General features: G+C 47.5%; 1 protein-coding gene across 1 annotated transcript in view; it reads left to right on the forward strand.

The window, feature by feature from the left end:
• The window catches only part of ZFP1 (ZFP1 zinc finger protein), a 12999-nt gene extending 7447 nt beyond the window's left edge, over positions 1-5552 (forward strand). The window contains exons 2-3 of the mRNA XM_010850854.1: positions 7-116; positions 2655-5552. Coding sequence (XP_010849156.1) covers positions 7-116; positions 2655-3739 — 1195 coding nt within the window. The 3' untranslated portion in view covers positions 3740-5552. The remainder of the gene's footprint in view (positions 1-6; positions 117-2654) is intronic.
• The last annotated feature ends 17235 nt before the right edge of the window (positions 5553-22787 follow it).

Here is a 22787-nt window from a genome sequence, read left to right on the forward strand (position 1 = left end):
ATTCAGGGATGTGACTGTGGACTTCACCCAGGAGGAATGGGAGCAACTGGACCCCTCTCAGAGGATCCTCTACATGGACGTGATGCTGGAGAATTACAGCAACTTACTGTCAGTGGGTAAGGACAGCTTTCGGGTGTAATTCAGCATTTGCCCGGTCGCGTTTAGGTCCTTTCTCAGCTACCCAAAATTACAAGCTTCTTGGTTTTGGTCTCAAGCTTCATGTATTAAAGCTGAGATAGTGCAGACTCTGAAGTTCTGCCTTCTTTATTTTCAGGCTTTTTCAAGTCCAAGCAGTTAGGAGCCATGTCCCATTATCAAGGTCTCTAATATTATCAAACCACATTTTCAGTAAGAATAGTTGTGGGTATCAGAGCTAGAATTTCCAGTTCAGAAGTCTCTAGGGAGGGACTTCTCTGGTGCTCCAGTGGCTAAGACTGCACACTCCCAATGCAAGGGGCCTGGTTCAGTCCCTGGTCAGGGGACTAGATCCCCCATGGCACCACTCAGACCCATCGTAAGCCAAATTCTTTTTTTTTTTTCCCCCCCAAAAAAGAACATACTAGTATACAGAGTGAAGTAAGTCAGAAAGAAAAACACCAAAACAGGTATATTAACACATATATATGGAATTTAGAAAGATGGTAACAAAGACCCTATATGCGAGACAGCAAAAGAGACACTGATATAAAGAACAGACTTTTGGACTCTGTGGGAGAAGGCGAGGGTGGGATGATTTGAGAGAATAGTATTGAAACATGTATATTATCATATGTGAAACAGATCGCCAGTCCAGGTTTGATGCATGAGACAGGGTGCTCAGGGCTGGTGCACTGGGATGACCCAGAGGGATGGGATGGGGAGGGAGGTGGGAGGGGGGTTGAGGATGGGGAACACAGGTACACCCATGGCCGATTCATGTGAATGTATGGCAAAAACCACCACAATATTGTAAAGTAATTAGCCTCCAATTAAATAATTTAATTTAAAAAAAAAGAAAAAAGAAAATGATGAAGATAAAACCACCAGTTCGCTTTTTTTCTTCTTAAATATTTGCTAGTTTAGTTTTAGATAAAACAGTATTTGATCAATTAATGTTTAAAATGTTATTCTACTATGAGAACTTTGAGATGGTATTGTCATGGAAATAGGTGGCATAATCCAGAATTATTTTTTCCTTTCCTTCAAAAAATAAAACATCTGGGCATAGGTCTTGAGTGAACTGTAAGTACTGATATTTGTTTTTGAAAGATTTTCATACTTTTTTCCAAGACTTAACCAGAAACGCTGTTTCTGTTATTAATCAAATGGTCTTAATAAACTATGCCAAGTCCAAAAAAAAAAAAATACTAGGAAAAATGCGGAAGGTGGGAAGGAGAATCTGATAGAAGCCATTGGAAGTAATATCCTAGAGATTATGAATGGGTTGGTACCTTTGAAGTATTGTTTAGGAATCTGTTTTTCAAATCCCTAAACCTTTAGAGAAAGCTGAGGACAGATGACTTGTGCACCTCATATCTTGAGTCATACCTCCAAACATCAGTTTCTTCCTGCTTAGTTTTTTTCCTGTTTAATTTTTATATCTATTTGCCTCTCACAGTCAAGCCTTGATTCTTTCCTGGCATGTTATAAACCTTTGTTTCATGATTACTTTCTCTTTCATTAGTATTGTCATCTAGCCAGAATGGTGACTTCTGTATTTTAGGTCATGGGAATTGGTATACAGCCTCAAGGAAAATACACATTTCTCAGCACGAGTGCCACAAATGGCAGCAGGACCCAGTGATCAGGAATAACCAGTAATGCAGAGATGAAAGTAAAGGCTTGTACAGCATAGGGGGAGGTCGGGTAAATTTGATCCTTGAGATTCCTTGGAATAAAAGCTGGAACTTAGACTGGTTTGAGAAAGAAATGAAACACATTAAAGGAGAAAAATAAGATACAATGATAGAAACATTTTCTCTAACAGCTTCGATTGAAAAAAATAGTGCACCCAGCAGTAGCAGTGAGTGATTCTGCCAAAAGGATCTTGGATCCCTTTTGTATTTCCTACAGAATATATGAGTTTCTGGATTTTGCCTTCCACTTGCAAAAGTCTGACTTTGGAGATTTGGAGCTCCGCGTAGGGTTCTGTCTGCAAATCTGTGAGAAATGTTGCCTTCAGGAAGTTACTGGTAAACCGGCTAGAGGAACAGAGGAGAGGAAAGGGGAAAGAGCCTTGAGTGTGTAGATGTGGTGGCCATCCGACCACAGTTAGAGTCTCAGCATTGGCTGCTCAACTTAGATCTGCCTGGTTTTTTCCCTTAACATCTACTTATTATCTTGTTCTGTGTCAGCTGGTGTCCTTGAGGACACCAAGTCGCATTTGTCTTTGGAATTGCCAGCCTTCCCACATCAGTTGTTTTTATTTCACTTTACCCACTTTTAAGGTCATTTTGTAATCTGGGGTGTTTTCTGTGTCCATTTTGCCACAGGCTTTGTCTTTTTCTTTCATTGTTTAAGGGCTAGGAAAACTCGGAACTGGGGACTTTTTTATACTGAAAGACTGGGTCCCAAACTAAAGAAAGAGACAGCCCTGCAGTGGACCATTTGTGGAGCTTCACATTCTGTAACATTATGGTGAAAAGATTGACAGTATTTCATGTGCTCTTTCCTAGAGGTATGGAAGGCTGATGACCAGATGGAGACAGACCCCAGAAACCCAGATGAGCAGGCGAGGCCGTTTGTGATCTTTAAGGACCAGACACCAACCGAAGAAAGAGATAATAATCTCTTTGGAAAAACATTTAACCTTAGCACAGACTTCGTTTCTTTAAGACAAGTACCCTATAAATATGACTTATATGAAAAAACTTTGAGATATAATTCAGACTTACTTACTAGCAATAGAAACTATATAAGAAAGAAAGCAGATGACTGTAATGGATTTGGAAAAGCACTTTTCTATCTGAAACAAGAGAAAACCCATCCTGGAGTGGAATACTCAGAATATAATAAAAGTGGGAAAGCCTTCAGCCATAAAGAAGCCATTTTTAAACACCAGAAAATTAGAAATTTGGTGCAACCTTTTATCTGTAATTATTGTGACAAGGCTTTCTCGTTTAAATCACTCCTCATTAGTCATAAGAGAATACATACTGGAGAAAAGCCTTATGAATGTAATGTGTGTAAGAAAACCTTCTCCCATAAAGCAAACCTCATTAAACATCAGAGAATTCATACCGGGGAGAAACCCTTTGAATGTCTGGAATGTGGAAAAGCATTCACCCACCAGTCAAACCTCATTGTACACCAGAGAGCACACATGGAGAAGAAGCCCTATGAATGCAGCGAATGCGGCAAGACATTTGCCCAGAAATTTGAACTTACCACACACCAGAGAATTCATACTGGAGAACGACCCTATGAGTGTAATGAATGTGCAAAAACCTTCTTCAAGAAGTCAAATCTCATTATACACCAGAAAATTCACACGGGGGAGAAACGCTATGAGTGCAGTGAATGTGGAAAATCCTTCATCCAGAACTCACAGCTCATTATACACATGAGAACTCACACTGGAGAAAAGCCCTATGAATGCACTGAGTGTGGCAAAACTTTCAGCCAGAGGTCAACTCTTAGATTACATTTGCGAATCCATACGGGAGAGAAACCGTATGAGTGTGCTGAGTGTGGGAAAGCCTTCAGCAGGAAGTCCCGACTCAGTGTCCATCAGAGAGTTCACACCGGGGACAGACCTTGACACTGCAGCCCACTTGTACCAAGGAGAACCCTTCCCATGGGGAGACACCTCATGAAGGTGCTGAAGGAACATGGGAACTCATATGCAATCTATCCACACAAATGTGGAAAAATGGGGCCCCTAAGAACAATGTTGTACCAACAGTTAGGTATGGTACCCAGGTAAACAGTATGTACCAGAGTACATCCAACTGTAAATAGACAAACTCACCTGTATTACAGTGAGCTTTTAGAAATGCTGAGGGAATTATTCAGTAATGAAGTATTCTGGGCAGCATAAAGGAGCTAAAGATAGTACTCTGTGGATTCAGTGGTTATGTGCAAGAATATGCCACACACACACACACAAACACTGTATTTTAGATCTATGTATGTAAATTTAACAGACACTGAGAGTTTGACATTCTTGTCCTAATTAGGACATCCAAACACGATTTTCCATACTGAGCATCACGTGTTTTTCAGTACCTTACAATCCAGGATGCATTCCAGAGAGCGTACGTTTTCTCCTCTTGCGGGTACACAGTTACTGAGTTGCCTCATCAGTCAACAGAAGGCAGTGTTGTTGAAGTTTTAGCCTTCTGGGTTTGCTGAAGACTTCCCAGAAGTATTACTGACACATAAGTATGCAAGTGTGAGATAACTGAGAAATTGAAGAGAGTGAAAAGGAGGCAGTGTGTAGCACAGAACACACGGGCTGTGTAAACAACAGCCGCACCCAACGTGTGCTTGTGTTTCACTGGGGTATTTACGTACAAATGCATGTCTTACCAAAATACTGTATAACCCAGGAACCACTTGTATTCTGTGTTTCCTTATTTCTCTTAATATTTTATACATTGTCTTGCAACAAATAGGATGTGTATGTAGTTCAAGTGTCACATTTCAGAGACTTAGAGAAATAATTTATTTTAAGTAACTGTCAATAAATGTCTTCCTGCTTTTAAAAACTTCATGTGCATAGTACACTTTAGAAATAAACTTTTGCAGAATTCTATTTAAAGAAGATAGTTCTACTTCCATGAGTTTCACTGTCATCAGCCAAAAGCATTTCCCTTTGGAATGTGACTTAGTGTGAGTTATGTCTTTCTTTTAAAGGCTCACACTATTAACCTAAAAAAATTTCTCTGTTTTGCATAACTCAAAGATACCATTTTAGGCCTCATTTCAAATTCACACTTTCCTTATTCATCACAGATCATGCGTTGATACAGCAAATGGCTGCTGTAACTGGCCTTTCTTGTAGTTATTTTTGGAGATTATTGATGTGCTGTGACTGTGTATGAACATGAAGAGATCTGTCAGAGTATCCGTAGTCCAGTAAGTCTTATCTTTCTAAACTGTCATCTCCTAATGGCAAGGAAGCAGTGGAAGAGGGTAACTTCATACACTGCTGTTAGAAATACAATTTGTGACAGCCTCCTTGGGGATAATTATGACTCTGTCTTTTAACATCAAAAACATACATACAGTTGACCCCTGGACAGCACTGGTGTACAATGTGCAGGTGCATTTATCCACAGATTTTTTTCAGCGAGTACGTACTCCAGCCTCCGTTTGTTGAATCTGTGGATGCAGAACCTTGAATACAAAGGACCGACAAGTTATACTTGGGTTTTCAACTACACTGAAGGTCTGTGCCTTTATCCCCTGTGTTGTTCAAGGGCCAACCCAGCAGACTTGCTTCTGGGAATCCATCCCTAAGAAAAAAAGTGCCAGCACCTTAAACTATATGTTTATCAATGTACATTGTATTTTTCGGTAAGGACAAAAAAAGAAACAATATGAAGGACCATTGGTAAGGAAATGATTGAATAAACTGTGATAAAGATGTACCACAGCTAGAACATAATCATGGAAAAGAGAGAGTGTGTAGGGGCAAATGTCACCAGGACAGATGGGGTGGGTAAATTGTGTGTGTGTGTGTGTGTGTACACCAGAACAGATGGGGTAGGGGAGAGTGTGTGTGAGTGTGTACACCAAGACAGATGGGGTGGGAGGGTTGTGTGTGTGTGTACACCAGGACAGATGGGGTAGGGGAGTGTGTGGACACCAGAATATATCGAGTAGGGGAGAGTGTGTGTGAATGTGTGTACAATAGGACAGATGTGGTAGTGGAAAGCGTGTGTATACACCAGTACAGATGGACTGGGAGAATGTTGTGTGTGTACACCAGGACAGATGGGGTCGGGGAGTGTGTGTGTGTGTGTGTGTGTGTGTGTGTGTGTACCCCAGAACGGAGCGGGTAGCGGAGAGTATGTGTGAGTGTGTGTACATCAGGACAGATGGGGTGGGGGAGTGTGTGTGTGTGTGTGTGTGTGTGTATTCACCAGAACAGATGGGGTGGGAGAGTTTGTGTCAGTGTGTATACACCACGGCAGATGGTGTGGGGGAGAATGTGTGTGTGTACACCAGGACAGATGTGGAAGGGAAGAGTGTGTGTACCCAGGACAGATGGGGTAGGAGAGAGTGTGTATACACCAGGACAGATGGGGTTGGGGAGTGTGTGAGTCTTTGTGTGAACACCAGGACAGATTGGGTAGGGGAGATTGTGTGTACACCAGAACAGATGTGTGTTCACCAGGACAGATGGGGTGGAGGAGTGTGTGTGTGTGAGTGTACACCAGAATAGATGGGATGGGGGAGTGTGTGTGTATGTGTTTGTACCCCAGAACAGATGGGGTAGGGGAGAGTGTGTGTGAGTGTGTGTACACCAGGACAGATGGGGTAGGGGAGAGTGTGTATACACCAGGACAGATGGGGTTGGGGAGTGTGTGAGTCTTTGTGTGAACACCAGGACAGATTGGGTAGGGGAGATTGTGTGTACACCAGAACAGATGTGTGTTCACCAGGACAGATGGGGTGGAGGAGTGTGTGTGTGTGAGTGTACACCAGAATAGATGGGATGGGGGAGTGTGTGTGTATGTGTTTGTACCCCAGAACAGATGGGGTAGGGGAGAGTGTGTGTGAGTGTGTGTACACCAGGACAGATGGGGTAGGGGAGAGTGTGTATACACCAGGACAGATGGGGTTGGGGAGTGTGTGAGTCTTTGTGTGAACACCAGGACAGATTGGGTAGGGGAGATTGTGTGTACACCAGAACAGATGTGTGTTCACCAGGACAGATGGGGTGGGGGAGTGTGTGTGTATGTGTGTGTATACCAGAACAGATGGGGTGGGAGAATGTGTGTGAGTGTGTACACCAGGACAGATGGGGTGGGGGAGTGTGTGTGTGAGTGTGTACACCAGAACAGATGGGGTAGGGAAGAGTGTGTGTGAGTGTGTGTACACCAGGACACATGGGGTAGGGAAGAGTGTGTGTACACCAGGACACATGGGGTGGGGGAATGTGTGTGAGTGTGTGTGTATACCAGGACATATGGGATGTGAAATGTGTGTGTGTGTGTGTGTGAGTGTGTGTACACCAGGACAGATGGAGTGGTGTGTGTGTGTGTGTGTGTGTATACCAGGACAGATGGGGTAGGGAAGAGTGTGTGTGAGTGTGTGTGTATACCAGGACAGATGGGGTAGGGAAGAGTGTGTGTGAGTGTGTGTGTGTGTGTGTACACCAGGACAGATGGGGTAGGAGAGTGTGTGGACACCAGAATATATCAGGTAGGGGAGAGTGTGTGTGAATGTGTATACAATAGGACAGATGTGGTAGTGGAAAGTGTGTGTATACACCAGTACAGATGGACTGGGAGAATGTTGTGTGTGTACACCAGGACAGATGGGGTGGGGGAATGTGTGTGAGTGTGTGTGTATACCAGGACATATGGGATGGGGAATGTGTGTGTGTGAGTGTGTGTACACCAGGACAGATGGAGTGGTGTGTGTGTGTGTGTACACCAGGACAGATGGAGTGGGGGACAGTGTGTGTGTATGAGTGTGTGCACAGCAAAGTTTGTAAAATTAAAATCTAAAAGCTGTGTGTGTTAATTTGTATAGGATTTTATGGGCCTGGAGAATAGAATTCTCTGAAGTAAAAAATACACAACATTATTTTCTAAAATGGAGATTTTTCATGCATTCCTTAGTCGCTGACATTTGTTTAGACTGGAATTCCACCATAACCCATGAAAGTGGACAGTCAACTAAGGCGAGTTGCCATAGCATAACCAGGCAGTTGCCCCCTCGCCCTGGGCAGCAGCTGGCTGCTATGCTGTGCCCAGCCTTCGCGGCCGTGCTGTGCTCCTTAGCCTGTGTTCTCAACAAAGCGCATATTTGACAGCCACCGTTCACATGATGGAACCTTTAAAAAAAAAAAACTAATAAAGACAGAAAAACCATTGGAAAAAATGCAGGGAATGTCAAGGTTATTATTACTTTAAATTAGCAAATTACAATGCTTTGAGAAAACTCAACATAACCGCCTTTATAGCTGCACAGATGACCATAAGGGTGAAAGGTCCTTTCTTGAGCTGTTTGCTCCCAAGGCCCTGGAAATCCAGATCAGAGCTCATCATGTCTCCTTTTTCGAGTGTTTCCTTTTTTTGATCCTCATACAGTGGACTGGTTTTAGAGGAACCTCCTCCTAAAGATGATTTCTTTCAGCCTGGACACAGGCTGTGTTCATCAACCTCAGAGCAGGCTGGGAGCCAGGGCTGTCTTTTCACTGGTAAGCTGCAGGCCAAGAGGGACAGACAGTTTGCACGACAGACTCCCTATCTGGACTGCAAACCCCACGCCCATGTACCTGGCCCTGTGACCTGTCTTTACTCCACTGATTTTAATTAGACATTTGTTTTCCATTTCCATGGATAACTTTTTCATAACTAGAGTGCTTAAGTATCTTAACTTTTCCACACTGTTTTATGCTCTGTAAATCCAAAGTTGGGCTCATCTTCGTGGCATAAAGCTGGCCTGGCTGAGTGGAATTGGCATCGCTCTCCTGTTGGTATTAGGACTGGTCAGGCGCGGGGAACAGAGCTCAGCGTGGAGACATGAGACATGGGTCCTCCCCAGGAGGCTCGGCTCGGTGCGGTGTTGCTGGAGGTTTATCCTGGCGGCCCTGCTGTCTCCTCTCACGTTCTAACCTCTCGGGCACAGTCCGTCCTCATCTCTTCAGCTGAGTGACCAACACACTGCCCTGTTCCCAGCCGGGCAGCTGGTGTGGCCAGTCAGGACGCTGTGCCCTCCTGGGCAGTGTCGGGCTTGACCCCTTACCTGAAGTCAGGTCCCGCTGGCCTGTTTCTCAGCTCGGCTGGGTGCTGGTGACCGTATTCTCCGCAGGTCCGCCCTCCTCCTGCCCCAAAGAGAGGCCGCCCTCTGCCCTGGACACTCACTGAATCGTGCCAAGTGTGACACGTTTGACTAAAGGAGAGCCCACCTCTCTCGGTTTTAAAAGGACAGTCAGGATGTTAAAATGCAACGAACAAGCCAAGGCACACCTCCACAGGTTAGAGACCCGTGAAAGAACCTAGAGATGGGCACTGGGGAATTTACGGGAGCGTAAACCCAGGAGACGTTGGGACTGTGGCTCTTGACGCGAATTGTGGCAGTGGGTGTGGGACATTCATTCACGCCAAAAAGACGTCGCGAGCGCCAAGGGCGTGGGCACTGCGGGGAGACGCTGGGGAACAAGAGGACGCAGCGACGGCTCCCGCCCTCGGAGTCCTTACACGTTGGCGGAACATCCGGGAGCAGACACTCGGAGCAGAGGACAGGCTCCGTGAGGCTGAAGTGCTGGTACCAGCTGGGCCTGTCCCTATGACAAAATACGAGAAGCCACAGTGGGGCTTTAAACAAGGAGTAGCATCACCTGCTTTTTAAAAAATAAATGAGCTTCATGCTAACAGGGAGGAGAATTTGGGCAGAGCTGCCCAGAAGCCGAAACCCCCACTTAGAAGCCTCGGATGGAGTTCTGCCTGTTTACAGCTCCCGCCTGGATTGCTTTCAGAACTTCAGAGAGGAACCGAGCTTCCCTCTGTCCCTGGTGGCTGGCAGTTACTGAGACATCAAGACATCATCTTGCCAGGATCCAGGGTCACTTCCTTCCACTTCCATGGATCTGTTCTAGTGTCTTCCAGCGTTTGCTGCATTCTTCCTGCCTCCAGCCTAACAAAACCCCTGAGGATTACCTGTGCCCACCTCAAAACTGGGGATTCCACACCCCAAAAACCACTTTGAGCAGTGAGTGCAGGTCGTCTGGGGCTGACACCGGCACCTCTCCTCTGCGCTTGGGGCTCAGTGCGGGAGGTCTCCTGTGTTGCGCGGGTTGCTGAGGCCGCTACTGAGAGAGAAGAGGGAGGGCCGCACATGGGCCAGTGGGGAGAGAGCAGGGCTGCGCGGGGCGGCCCCTGCGATTCGGGGGCGTCCTGGCGTGCAGACAGCAGGAGGCCTGGGGGGCAGTGGCTCAGGACAACAGGCGGGGTAATGTCAGCACAAGCCCGGCTTCCGCTGTGCCGAGGACCAGCCTCGGGGCGGGCCTGGCTTCTGGGGACAGGCAGCCTGAAGAGTGGGTACAGGATGGCCAGGCCTGGGGGAGGAACAGGCCGCTGAGGGGTGCCCTGCGGAGACAAAACCTGTCATCAGTGGAGCGGACCACCCAGAGGAACGGATGGGAAAACGTGACCTCAAGGGGGTCAAGCTGGTGAGGATGTCACACGGCTCCCCCGTGGCCTCAGGAGGTCAAAGGCTAATAGAGGTCAAAAGACAGCAGCAGCAGCTACCACAGACCGGTTAGTGGAGGTGACGATGGTGAGACAGGCCGGCCCCTGGACAAAGGCCTCGAGGAACAAAATACAAAGAAGCCATAAGGGCTATAAATAACTGCGTGCAGGGGGCAGTGGGCAAATTCTGGACAAAGGACACCAAAAAAGACCCCCAAAGCCTGACACTCTGGAGAGCTGAGATCAAAAACAGGGTGTCAGGAGCAGGCGAGTACAGCACGTGCCCCCCAGAGGGCGGGCGACCCCCTCCGCCGGCCCCTGGCTCCACCCTGGGCCCACGGCTACCCTCAGCCCACACGGGAATCAGCGGCCCCTCACAGAGCACGCTGGGGGGTGGAGGGGGCCTGTGACGTGGTCTCAGCCCCTCCTGCTGCAGCAGGGGCCCCAGTAAAGCCCCGCCCGAACTTCCTGTCCGGCCTTTGGTCAGTTTCTAGTGACTGGGGCAGGCCAAGAGCCCTGGCTGGTGTCAGACTTAGTGACTCCCATCGTGGGGCACTTATCCCCTTCTAGAGAGGGGACCCGGGCACCTCCAGGGCCCCACGTGCAGGGACCCTGTGGGTGACAAGTGGCTGCCTGAACGCCTTGTTTCCTCACCATGTTTGGTAAGGCTGCCTCCTGGCCCCTGGGCCCACAGGACTCTCATTCAGGAGACACTCTGCCCTCCCCTCTGTCCCTCTCCCTCTCTTCTGTCCTCTCCTCCGGAGAGTGGACGTCGGGCAGCCACAGCATCACTCTCTGAGCTTGTGAGCCCTGCCCGCTCTGGCCGGCGTGGCTCCCCTGACAGGAGACAAGCAGAGGTTGGGGGGCTCACCCACACCGTGCAGACCCCGGTCCGGCGGGCTCTCCCCGATGGGAGCTTCTGAAAGATATGCAAACCCCGTCTCGTGTCGTGGCTGAGTCTGATCGTGCCTGTCCTCTGACCTCTGTCTTCCTGCCGTCTGCCTCTTTCTCAGTCTTTCCTGACCCTCCTCCCTTTACGTCTCCCTGGGTCCTCCCCCCTGCACTCCCATTCCCTTCGTCCTAAAGACTTCTACTCTGTGCCTGTAAGGTTTTGTCATTCGTATCTTTGTTTTGGGCTTCCCAGGTGGCTCAGTGGTAAATGCATTCTCAGAAAACAAAGAAAAAACAATACATTTTACATTTCAGGCTCATGTCATCTGGGAAATATTCAATATTAACATCTGGTATTAAAGCTAGCTTAAGCTTGTGGGTTTAATTCGTACAGACCTGCCTTTAGAATCATCAGGTATAATACTTTTATTGTGCCTAGGCCTATGGAAGTGAGTGCATACTGTTTCTGTTATGAAATTTGTCAACAGGGAAGATAAACTGATGTGATTAAACTTTTAAGTAAATTTAACTGAGATAAGAACTTTTTGGTGAACTCTATAGGAATAATTATCTTCTGAAGATTTCCATCTAAACTAGTCCCTCCAAATTTTGGTAACTTAAATATAAGGAATTCATTCAATAGCCAGGCCATTTCATATAAGAAAAGGGAAAAACAAACCCCACTGTAGCACTGCCTGGACTTCATAGAAGCTGGGGGGATGGAGAGAAAATGGGTGTCTCAGTTATAATTGTATAGGCTCCCCAGGTGGCACGAGCGGTAAAGAATTCACCCGCCAATGCAGGAGACGCAAGAGATGCAGGTTTGACCCCTGGTCAATAAGATCCCCTGGAGAAGGAAATGGCACCCCACTCCAGTCTTCTTGCCTGGAAAATCCCATGGACAGAGGAGCCTGGTGGGCTACAGTCTTTGGAGTCGCAAAGAGCTGGACATGACTGAGCATGTCCACATGCAAGTAATGCCATACAATATTTGTCTCAGGGGGACTTCAAGGGTTTCCCTCATAGCTCAGATGGTAAAGAATCTGTCTGCAATGCAAGAGACCTGGGTTCAATTCCGAGGTTGGGAAGATCCCCCGGAGAAGGAAATGGCAACCCACTCCAGTATTTTTGCCTGGAGAATTCCATGGACAGAGGAGCCTGGCGAGCTACAGTCCATGGGGTTGCAAAAAGTTGGACACAACTGAGCGACTAACGCTTTCACTTTCTCTCAATTATAATACCATCTTACAGTTGGATTTTACTGTCCCAAGATGGGAGAATGGACCGAGGTTCCCATGTTCAGGCATTCATGGCTCTTTACCAAATGCTGCTCTTTGAGGTTGCTATAATCAAAAGCCTAGGGAATGATCTCTTTCTAACCTTCCCCAGGTCTCAGGGGTGGGGGAAACCAAGTCTCCCCTGCCTCTCCAGAGCCACCTACTTCCCCAGATCCCTCTGGTGGGTCCCAAACTGTAGCTCCCTGTGTCCCTTTACGCCCTCCATAACCCCAGAGGGGAGAGACTAGTCCTCTGGGTAACTTGGAGTGGAACTTCCTATCACCCAGGATCAGGGCAATATGCTCTCTTAAAGAAAAAGTGAAAGTGAACCCAGGTCTCCTGCATTGCAGGTGGACAGTTCACTGTCTGAGCCACAAGGGAAGCCCATGCTCTCTTCAGTTCAGTTCAGTCGCTCAGTCGTGTCCGACTCTTTGTGACCCCATGAATCGCAGCATGCCAGGCCTCCCTGTCCATCGCCAACTCCTGGAGTTCACTCAAACTCATGTCCATCAAGTCAGTGATGCCATCCAGCCATCTCATCCTCCGTCGTCCCCTTCTCCTCCTGCCCCCAATCCCTCCCAGCATCAGAGTCTTTTCCAATGAGTCAACTCGTCGCATGAGGTGGCCAAAGTACTGGAGTTTCAGCTTTAGCATCATTCCTTCCAAAGAAATTCCAGGGCTGATCTCCTTCACAATGGACTGGTTGGATCTCCTTGCAGTCCAAGGGACTCTCAAGAGTCTTCTCCAACACCACAGTTCAAAAGCATCAATTCTTTGGTGCTCAGCTTTCTTCACAGTCCGACTCTCACATCCATACATGACCACTGGGAAAACCATAGCCTTGACTAGACGAACCTTTGTTGGCAAAGTAATATCTCTGCTTTTCAATACGCTATCTAGGTTGGTCATAACTTTCCTTCCAAGGAGTAAGCGTCTTTTAATTTCATGGCTGCAGTCACCATCTGCAGTGATTCTGGAGCCCAAAAAAATAAAGTCTGACACTGTTTCCACTCTTTCCCCATCTATTTCCCATGAAGTGATGGGACCAGATGCCATGATCTTCATTTTCTGAATGTTGAGCCAACTTTTTCACTTTCCTCTTTCACTTTCATCAAGAGGCTCTTTAGTTCCTCTTCACTTTCTGCCATAAGAGTGGTGTCATCTGCATATCTGAGATTATTGATATTTCTCCCAGAAATCTTGATTCCAGCTGTGCTTCTTCCAGCCCAGCATTTCTCATGATGTACTCTGCGTATAAGCTAAATAAGCAGGGTGACAATATACAGCCTTGACGTACTCCTTCTCCTATTTGGAACCAGTTGTTCCATGTCCAGTTCTAACTGTTGCTTCCTGACCTGCATACAAATTTCTCAAGAGGCAGGTCAGGTGGTCTGGTATTCCCATCTCTTTCAGAATTTTCCATAGTTTACTATGATCCACACAGTCAAACGCTTTGGTATAGTCAATAAAGCAGAAACAGATGTTTGTGTGGAACTCTCTTGCTTTTTTGATGATCTAGCGGATGTTGGCAATTTGATCTCTGGTTCCTCTGCCTTTTCTAAAACCAGCTTGAACATCTGGAATTTCATGGTTCATGTATTGTTGAAGCCTGGCTTGGAGAATTTTGAGCATTACTTTGCTAGTGTGTGAGCTAATTTGCAGTAGTTTGAGCATTCTTTGGCATTGCCTTTCTTTGGGATTGGAATGAAAACTGACCTTTTCCAGTCCTCTGGGCACTGCTGAGTTTTCCAAATTTGCTGGCATATTGAGTGCAGCACTTTCACAGCATCATCTTTCAAGATTTGGAATAGCTCAAGTGGAATTCCATCACCTCCACTAGCTTTGTTCGTAGTGATGCTTTCTAAGGCCCACTTGACTTCACATTCCAGGATGTCCGGCTCTAGGTGAGTAATCACACCATCGTGATTATCTTGGTCATGAAGCTCTTTTTTGTACAGTTCTTCTGTGTATTCTTGCCATCTCTTCTTAATATCTTCTGCTTCTGCTAGGTCCATACCATTTCTGTCCTTTATCAAGCCCATCTTTGCATGAAATGTTCCCTGGGTATCTCTAATTTTCTTGAAGAGATCTCTAGTCTTTCCCATTCTGTTGTTTTCCTCTATTTCTTTGCATTGATCGCTGAGGAAGGCTTTCTTATCTCTCCTTGTTATTCTTTGGAACTCTGCATTCAGATGTTTATATCTTCCCTTTTCTCCTTTGTTTTTCCCTTCTCTTCTTTTCACAGCTATTTGTAAGGCCTCCCCAGACAGCCATTTTGCTTTTTTGCATTTCTTTTCCATGGGGATGGCCTTGATCCCTGTCTCCTGTACAATGTCACGAACCTCCGTCCATAGTTCATCAGGCACTCTGTCTATCAGATCTAGTCCCTTAAATCTATTTCTCACTTCCACTGTATAATCATAAGGGATTTGATTTAGGTCATCCCTGGATGGTCTAGTGGTTTTCCCCACTTTCTTCAATTTAAGTCTGAATTTGGCAATAAGGAGTTCATGGTCTGAGCCACAGTCAGCTCCCGGTCTTATTAGGGAAGTGGTAAATAGCAAAGAGTCAGTCAGAGTACATGTGCCCTTCTCTTGCACCGATTTAGCCCAATGCAAAGACTGGGCCGATTCTCTGAGGACTCTAGTAAGTTTGCTGGAGGGTTTCCGGCTCTAACTCTGGCCTGTGACTGAACTTGGAAGGATGTCCTAATAGTCCGCTCCACTTGCTGTAATCCTGAGGAAAAACAGAGAACCTGGGCAGCAGCCAGGGGCATATGCTGACCAGCTTGCCAGGGACCAACCCAGGCATTTTGTTATGGGTGGAGTCGGAGTCCCAGATCAGGAGCCCCAGCGGAATTGTAACTCTCAGGAGGGAACAGAAGCCGGGAAGCTCACGACTCTGTGTATAGAAGGATCGGGAAAGCATATCAGAAGCCAGTTAACTATGAAAAGGTTAAAGTCGTGATCCAAGATGAAAAAAAAATTCAGTCCTCTTTCAGGGACGCCTTGTGCAGGCTTTTAGAATAGTCACAAATATTGATCCATCTACTCCTGAGAGTCAATGACACCTCATCAGCCAGTCTGCTCCTCATTTTAGGCACAGTCTCCAGAAGTCACAGTGAGGCCCACAAACCCCGATGCCCCAACTCCTAGAGATGTCGGTTGGGGTATTAATAATCAAGAACGAGCTGAGGAGGAAGAGAGAACCCAGTGTGAAAACACACAGGCCAGGGCTCAAGCGAAACTGATGGTCATAGCTGTCAGCCGTGCCTTGTGACCTCAGGACAACCCAAGGGGCAAGGAAGTTTCACCGTCTGCCAGGAGGTAAGACCAGCCGGGAAATGCTTCAAATGCAAGTCACCGGCCCGCGGGCCCTGAAGTGCCTGAAGGAGCCCTCAGCCCCTGCTGGCCTGCAGACGGACAGGTCGTTCCAAGTGGTGCTGTCCCTGTCCTGAAGGGGCGCGGGCGTCTTGCTCCCGAGATGGCCACATCGACACCGGACGGGGCCCAGGGCTTCCGGCGGCTCCCCCACAGCCAGGTGTCTGTCTCCAGCGGGGAGCCCCGGGTGGTCTGTGATGTGCCAGGTAGGAAAATCAATTCTCCAGTTGATGCAGGAGTCACCTCCTCTGTCCTGCCCTCTCACGCTGGGCCGCTTTTCTCCAAAAGCTGTACTGTGAGCGGGGTCCACGGAAAGCCTCACACCCGTCTCTTTACTCAGCCTCTCAGTTTGAATGAGTCTCCTCCGTCCATGGAATTTTCCAGGCAAGAGTACTGGAGTGGAGTGGGTTGCCATTTCCTTCTCCATCTCCCCAACCCAGGGATTGAACCCAGGTCTTCCGCATTGCAGGCGGATTCTTTACCTGCAATGCAGGAGACCTGGGTTCGATCTCTGGCTTGGGAAGATCCCCTGGAGAAGGGAAAGGCTACTCACTCCAGTATTCTGGACTGGAGAATTCCATGGACTGTATAGTCCATGGGGTCGCAAAGAGTCAAACACGACTGAGTGACTTTCACTCACCCACTCAGCTGGAACAGCGTTTGACCTCACGTGGCTTTCTGGTTGTGTCGGGGTGTCCTACCCCACTACTGGGGAGACACCTTCCCGGCTCCCTCGGAGCCACAGTACAGTTAGGCCCCAGCAGCCACTTTCCTGAAAAATCAGCTGGAAGGACAAGGACCTGTTCCCAGCCATACTCTACATGCAGCAAACCTGCAGTTTGGGACAAAGGAATCCCTGGGGAAGCTATAAGCGTCCTACCTGTAAAAATTAGCCCTAAGCCAGGAGTCACTTATCCCAACAAGAGACAGGATTGCATAAAGTTGGAAGCAAAATAAGATTTACAACCTTTCACAGATAAATTCTTAAAAACATGGCCTCGTAGTACCCTGTCAGTCTCCTTGTTCTGCCTGTTCGGCCAAACGGGGAATGTCAAATGACACAAAAGCTCAGAGCAGTAAATGAGGCGGTGACCCGAGATGCCCCCTATGGCCAATCCTTACAGTGCATTAGTCCACATTCCTGGAGATGCCAAGTGGGTCACTGTGCTTGACCTCAAGGATGCCTTCTCTTGAATCCCAGTTCATCCCTCATCTCACTATCTGTTTGCCTTGAAGTGGACTAACCCCTACTCGGGGCAAATGCAACGATATACCTGGACAGATTTACCTCAGGGTTATCGGGACAGCCCACACTTGTTCACACACGACCTAGGAAAGCAACTAAGGGACATGCGTGGGGAAGGGGCCACGACGCAGCGCAGGTGGTATCCTGGAGAGATGCAAACGCACAGGCGATATCCTGGAGAGATGCAAACGCACAGGCGATATCCTGGAGAGATGCAAACGCACAGGTGGTATCCTGGAGAGATGCAAATGCACAGGTGGTATCCTGGAGAGATGCAAACGCACAGGTGGTATCCTGGAGAGATGCAGCGCAGGTGATATCCTGGAGAGATGCAAACCACAAGTACGACCAGTGTCCCGGCACCAGCCGTCAGTGAATCTATGACAATACGTGGAGACCCCCATGGAGAAAGGGGGGCCCCCTACACTGCTGCTGGGAATGGAAATCTCTAAAAAGTCACTATGGAGAATGGTATGCAGGTCCTCACAAAACAAAAAACAGAGTGAGCCTAAGATCCTGCAATCCCGCTCCAGGTCCTATATCTGAGTAAACCATCCTTCCAAAAAAACACATGCAGAGGAACGTTCAACACCACACTACTTAAACAGCCAAGGCACGGACAACCACAGTGACCTTCCCCAGAGGGACGGATTCCTAAGACGTGCCGTGTATATTCCAGGGACTATCAGCCACAAAGAGAGAAGGAAACCACGTGAATTGCAGCCACTCTGATGGACCTGAAGGTGATCACACCAAGCAGGACAGAGAAACACAAAGAGCATAGGAGCCTACTTGGAGGCGGAGTCTAAAAACGGATACACACGAAGTAACTTACCAGACAGACACAGACAACAAACTCAGAGTTACCCAAGGGAAAGAGAAAGTGTGGGGTGGGCAGAGATAATTTAGGATGCTGGGATTGACCCATACACACTTCCAGATTTGACAGACAGAAAGAAAGCATATGAATAAGGATGTATGGGAAAGAACAAGGAACTCTATTCAACTCTCTGTCATAAGCTAGATGGGATCAGAATCCAAAAAAAAAAAAAGCCAGATACATGTATATGTATAATAGAATTAACTCGCTGAGCATCTCAAATAAATACATGGTAAAACAACTCTATTAGAAAATAAAAATTACATGAAAGATAACACAAATATCTAATTTATCCTTGTGCTTTGGAACTGTCCATGGGGCCTCAGCAGGCTTGCCTCCCAAAGCGGGACTTTAATCGGGTGACAGAGCTGGAGACGACGTGCCAGCAAACGAGCCCCCCAGAACCTGAGGTGCCTGGTCCCTTCCAGATAGGACCACAGGCTTCACACCCGGTCAGGCCCTCCGGGGACGGCAGCACGTCTACTGCACCCAGTAAATGGTGGGTGCTCTGGACTGGAAGAGCTTCCATTAATCACTCTATTTTCACCTCTGCTCGTGGTGGGGTTCCCACTTCCAGCCTCCTCCCTTAGAATCACTCCTGACACCTAGCGGGGACAGATGCCTCTGCACAGCTCTCTGGAAGTGAGTGGGATCTGTCTGAGGACTGAAGAGTAAGGGACAAGAAGGAATGACACTCGACACAATGGGCATCTCTTCGGCACTGTATCCTCTTTAACCAGGGAACGTGACCGTTGCGAAGGCTCAGGTAGCCCCAGTTCACGGACTGGGACATGAGGAAGTGCTGCCACCTTATGGCCATTAGCTAGAACAACAACTTTAAAACTGATGCTTAAGTTTTATTGCTAACGGTCACTATGGAGAACACCCCTAGTGGAGGTGATGGAATTCCAGTTGAGCTATTTCAAATCCTGAAAGATGATGCTGTGAAAGTGCTGCACTCAATATGCCAGCAAATTTGGAAAACTCAGCAGTGGCCACAGGACTGGAAAAGGTCAGTTTTCATTCCAATCCCAAAGAAAGGCAGTGCCAAAGAATGCTCAAACTACCACACAATTGCACTCATCTCACACGGTAGTAAAGTAATGCTCAAAATTATCCAAGTCAGGCTTCAACAGTATGTGAACCATGAACTTCCAGATGTTCAAGCTGGTTTTAGAAAAGGCAGAGGAACCAGAGATCAAATTGCCAACATCTGCTGGATCATTGAAAAAGCAAGAGAGTTCTAGAAAAATATCTACTTCTGCGTTATTGGCTATGCCAAAGCCTTTGATTGTGTGGACCACAAAAAACTCTGGATAATTCTTAAAGAGATGGGAATACCCGACCACCTGACCTGCCTCTTGAGAAATTTGTATGCAGGTCAGGAAGCAACAGTTAGAACTGGACATGGAACAACAGACTAGTTTCAAATAGGGAAAGAAGTACATCAAGGCTGTAGATTGTCACCCTGCTTATTTAGCTTATACACAGAGTATACCATGAGAAACACTGGGCTGGAAGAAGCACAAGCTGGAATCAAGATTGCCAGGAGAAATATTAATAACCTCAAATATGCAGATGACACCACCCTTATGGCAGAAAGTGAAGAGGAACTAAAGAGCCTCTTGATGAAAGTGAAAGAGGAGAGTGAAAAAGTTGGCTTAAAGCTCAACATTCAGAAAACTAAGATCATGGCATCCGGTCCCATCACTTCATGGGAAATAGACGGGGAAACAGTGGAAAGTGTCAGACTTTATCTTTTTAGGCTCCAAAATCACTGCAGATGGTGATTGCAGCCATGAAATTAAAAGACGCTTACTCCTTGGAAGGAAAGTTATGACCAACCTACACAGCATATTCTAAAGCAGAGACATTACTTTGCCAACAAAGGTCCGTCTAGTCAAGGCTATGGTTTTTCCAGTGGTCATGTATGGGTGTGAGAGTTGGACTATAAAGAAAGCTGAGTGCCAAAAAATTGTTGCTTTTAAACTGTGGTGTTGGAGAATACTCTTCAGAGTCCCTTGGACTGCAAAGAAATCAAACCAATCAATCCTAAGGGAAATCAGTCCTGAATATTCATTGGAATGACTGATTCTGGAGCTGAAACTCCAATACTTTGGCCACCTGATGAGAAGAGCTGACTCATTTGAAAAGACCCTGATTCTGGGAAAGATTGAGGGCAGGAGGGGAAGGGGACGACAGAGGATGAGATGGTTGGATGGAATCACCGACTCAGTGGACATGGGTTTGGGTGAACTATGGGAGTTGGTGATGGACGGGGAGGCCTGGCGTGCTGCAGTCCATGGGGTCGCAAAGAGTCAGACACGACTGAGCAACTGAATTGAACTGAACCTGTGGATGGACATTTTTGTTCTTTCCATGCCTTGGCTATTATAAATAGGGCCACGGTGGAGTGCATGTGTCTTTTTGAAAGATGATTTTGTCCAGATATGGGCCCCAGAGTGGGAATGCAGTATCTTAAGCTAGCTGTTCTGTCATTTTGAAAGGAACCCGCATCAGTCAGTCAGTTCAGTCGCTCAGTCGTGTCCGACTCTTTGCGACCCCATGGACTGCAGCGCTCCAGGCCTCCCTGTCCATCACCAACTCCCAGAGCTTACTCAAACTCATGTCCTTCGAGTCGGTGAGGCCATCCAACCATCTCATCCTCTGTCGTCCCCTTCTCCTCCCGCCTTCAATCTTTTCCAGCATCAGGGTCTTTTCAAATGAGTCAGTTCTTTGCATCAGGTGGCCAACGATAACACAGGATGTTGGGAATAAACTATACACACTTTTAAATACATAAATAGAAATAGATCGTCCTGAATAAATACGTACAGGACAGAACAAGGAATTCTATAATAAGTCCAACAATCTGTCGTAAGCTCCATGGGAAGAGAACCTCAGAAAGGACAGATACATGTATGTGTGGACCAGAATCAGTTTGCTGTCGCCTCAAACAAACAACTGTAAATCAGCTCTACCCCGATAGAAAACAAAAATAACGTGAAAGGATCAGACCGAAAGCAAATGGCTACTTTTTCCCCTTGGGTTCGGCGGCCTGGGCTGGAGTCACCTTCTGGACTCTGAGCAGGGTTGGCTCCTGAGGCTGGACTTCGGGCTGGGGAGCTGGGGGTGATGTGCCAGCAAAGGAGCCCCCCCTTGGCTCCGGAGTGCCTAGCCCTCTCTGGATGGGACCACAGGCTTCACATCCAGGCAGGCCCTCCCATAGCTGCACCCAGCCTTTTGCACCCAAAAAGTGGGAGAGGCCCTGGGCTGGAGGAGCATACAGCAGTCATCCTCTGCTGGCGGGGGTTCCCACTTCAGCCTCCTTCCTTAAAGTCACTCCCGAGAGCTATGTGGCACAGGTGCCTCAGGACAGCACTCACCGGCAGTCTGGGATATGACTGGGGGGAAGAAAAAGGGGCGAGAATCAGTGACGCTCGCGGCCTTGAGTGTCTGTTGTGGCACTTAGTCCTCTAGTTTACAGCCCAGGAACAGGCCTTTCGCGAAGGCTCAGGCTGTCCCAGCGAGAGGCGTGGGCACGTGCTGCCACCTTGTGGTCGTTAATTGGAACAACGATTTTAAATAGCTGCAAGCTGCTGCTGCTGCTGCTAAGTCACTTCAGTCGTGTCCGACTCTGTGCGACCCCATAGACGGCGGCCCACCAGGCTCCCCCGTCCCTGGGATTTTCCAGGCAAGAACACTGGAGTGGGTTGCCATTTCCTTCTCCAATGCATGAAAGGGAAAAGTGAAAGTGAAAGTGAAAGCTCAGTCGTGTCCGACTCCTAGCGACCCCATGGTCTGCAGCCCACCAGGCCCCTCCGTCCATGGGATTTTCCAGGCAAGAGTACTGGAGTGGGGTGCCATTGCTTTCTCCAAAATAGCTGCATAAGGGCACCTTTTCCTCAGGAGACCGACCTGCGATGCTCTAAATGCCGCCAGCACCCCCAAGAATTACTCTGAGGTAGGTAATACAGAAAGAATTCCAAATGGGGCCGACTTTCAGGGCCAATTTCAAAAGGCAAATCTGGCTCACACTTAGAAAAAAAATACAAAATCTGAAACTGAAAAGACCTCTGCCTCCCTAAGACAGAGAAATGCAAACCATCACTATCACCAGCTGTCGTCTGGTAACAGTCCTCACCAAATCCACAGACAATGAGCGCTGGAGTCGGTGTGGAGGAAAGGGAGCCCTCCTGCGCTGCTGCTGGGGGTGGAAACCGCTAACAGCCACAGTGCAGAACATCATGCAACTCTTTTCAGAAACAGACAAAGCTGGCATAAGACCCTCAGTCCCACTCCAGGGCCTATATTGGGCAAAACCATCCTTCAGAAAGACACGTGCACCCCAGCATTCACTGAGGCACTATTTACAATTGCCATGGCGTAGAAGAAACACAAATTTCCACCCACAGGTGAATGGACATTGAAGACGGACTACATATGCAAGGGACTGCATAGTTTAGGATGTTGGGATTAAACCATATACCGTTTTAGACAGGACAGATAGATTCTGTTTTAGATAAACAGAATACTGAAAAAGGACCTACTGGATAGAACAAGGAACTGTACTCAGCACTATGTCATAAGCTATATGAGAACACTGTCCAGCAAAGAGCAGACACGGGTGTGTGTGTAACTGAATCCCCCTGCAGCACACCTAAACAAACAATGCTGTAAACACACTCTACTCCAGTACACAGTACAAACTACATGAAAAGATAAAAACGGAAACAGATGCCTACATCATTCCCCTTGGCGTTG

This window comes from Bison bison, unplaced genomic scaffold, assembly GCF_000754665.1.
Source record: "Bison bison bison isolate TAMUID 2011002044 unplaced genomic scaffold, Bison_UMD1.0 scf7180017864295, whole genome shotgun sequence".
Taxonomy (NCBI): Eukaryota; Metazoa; Chordata; class Mammalia; order Artiodactyla; family Bovidae; genus Bison; species Bison bison.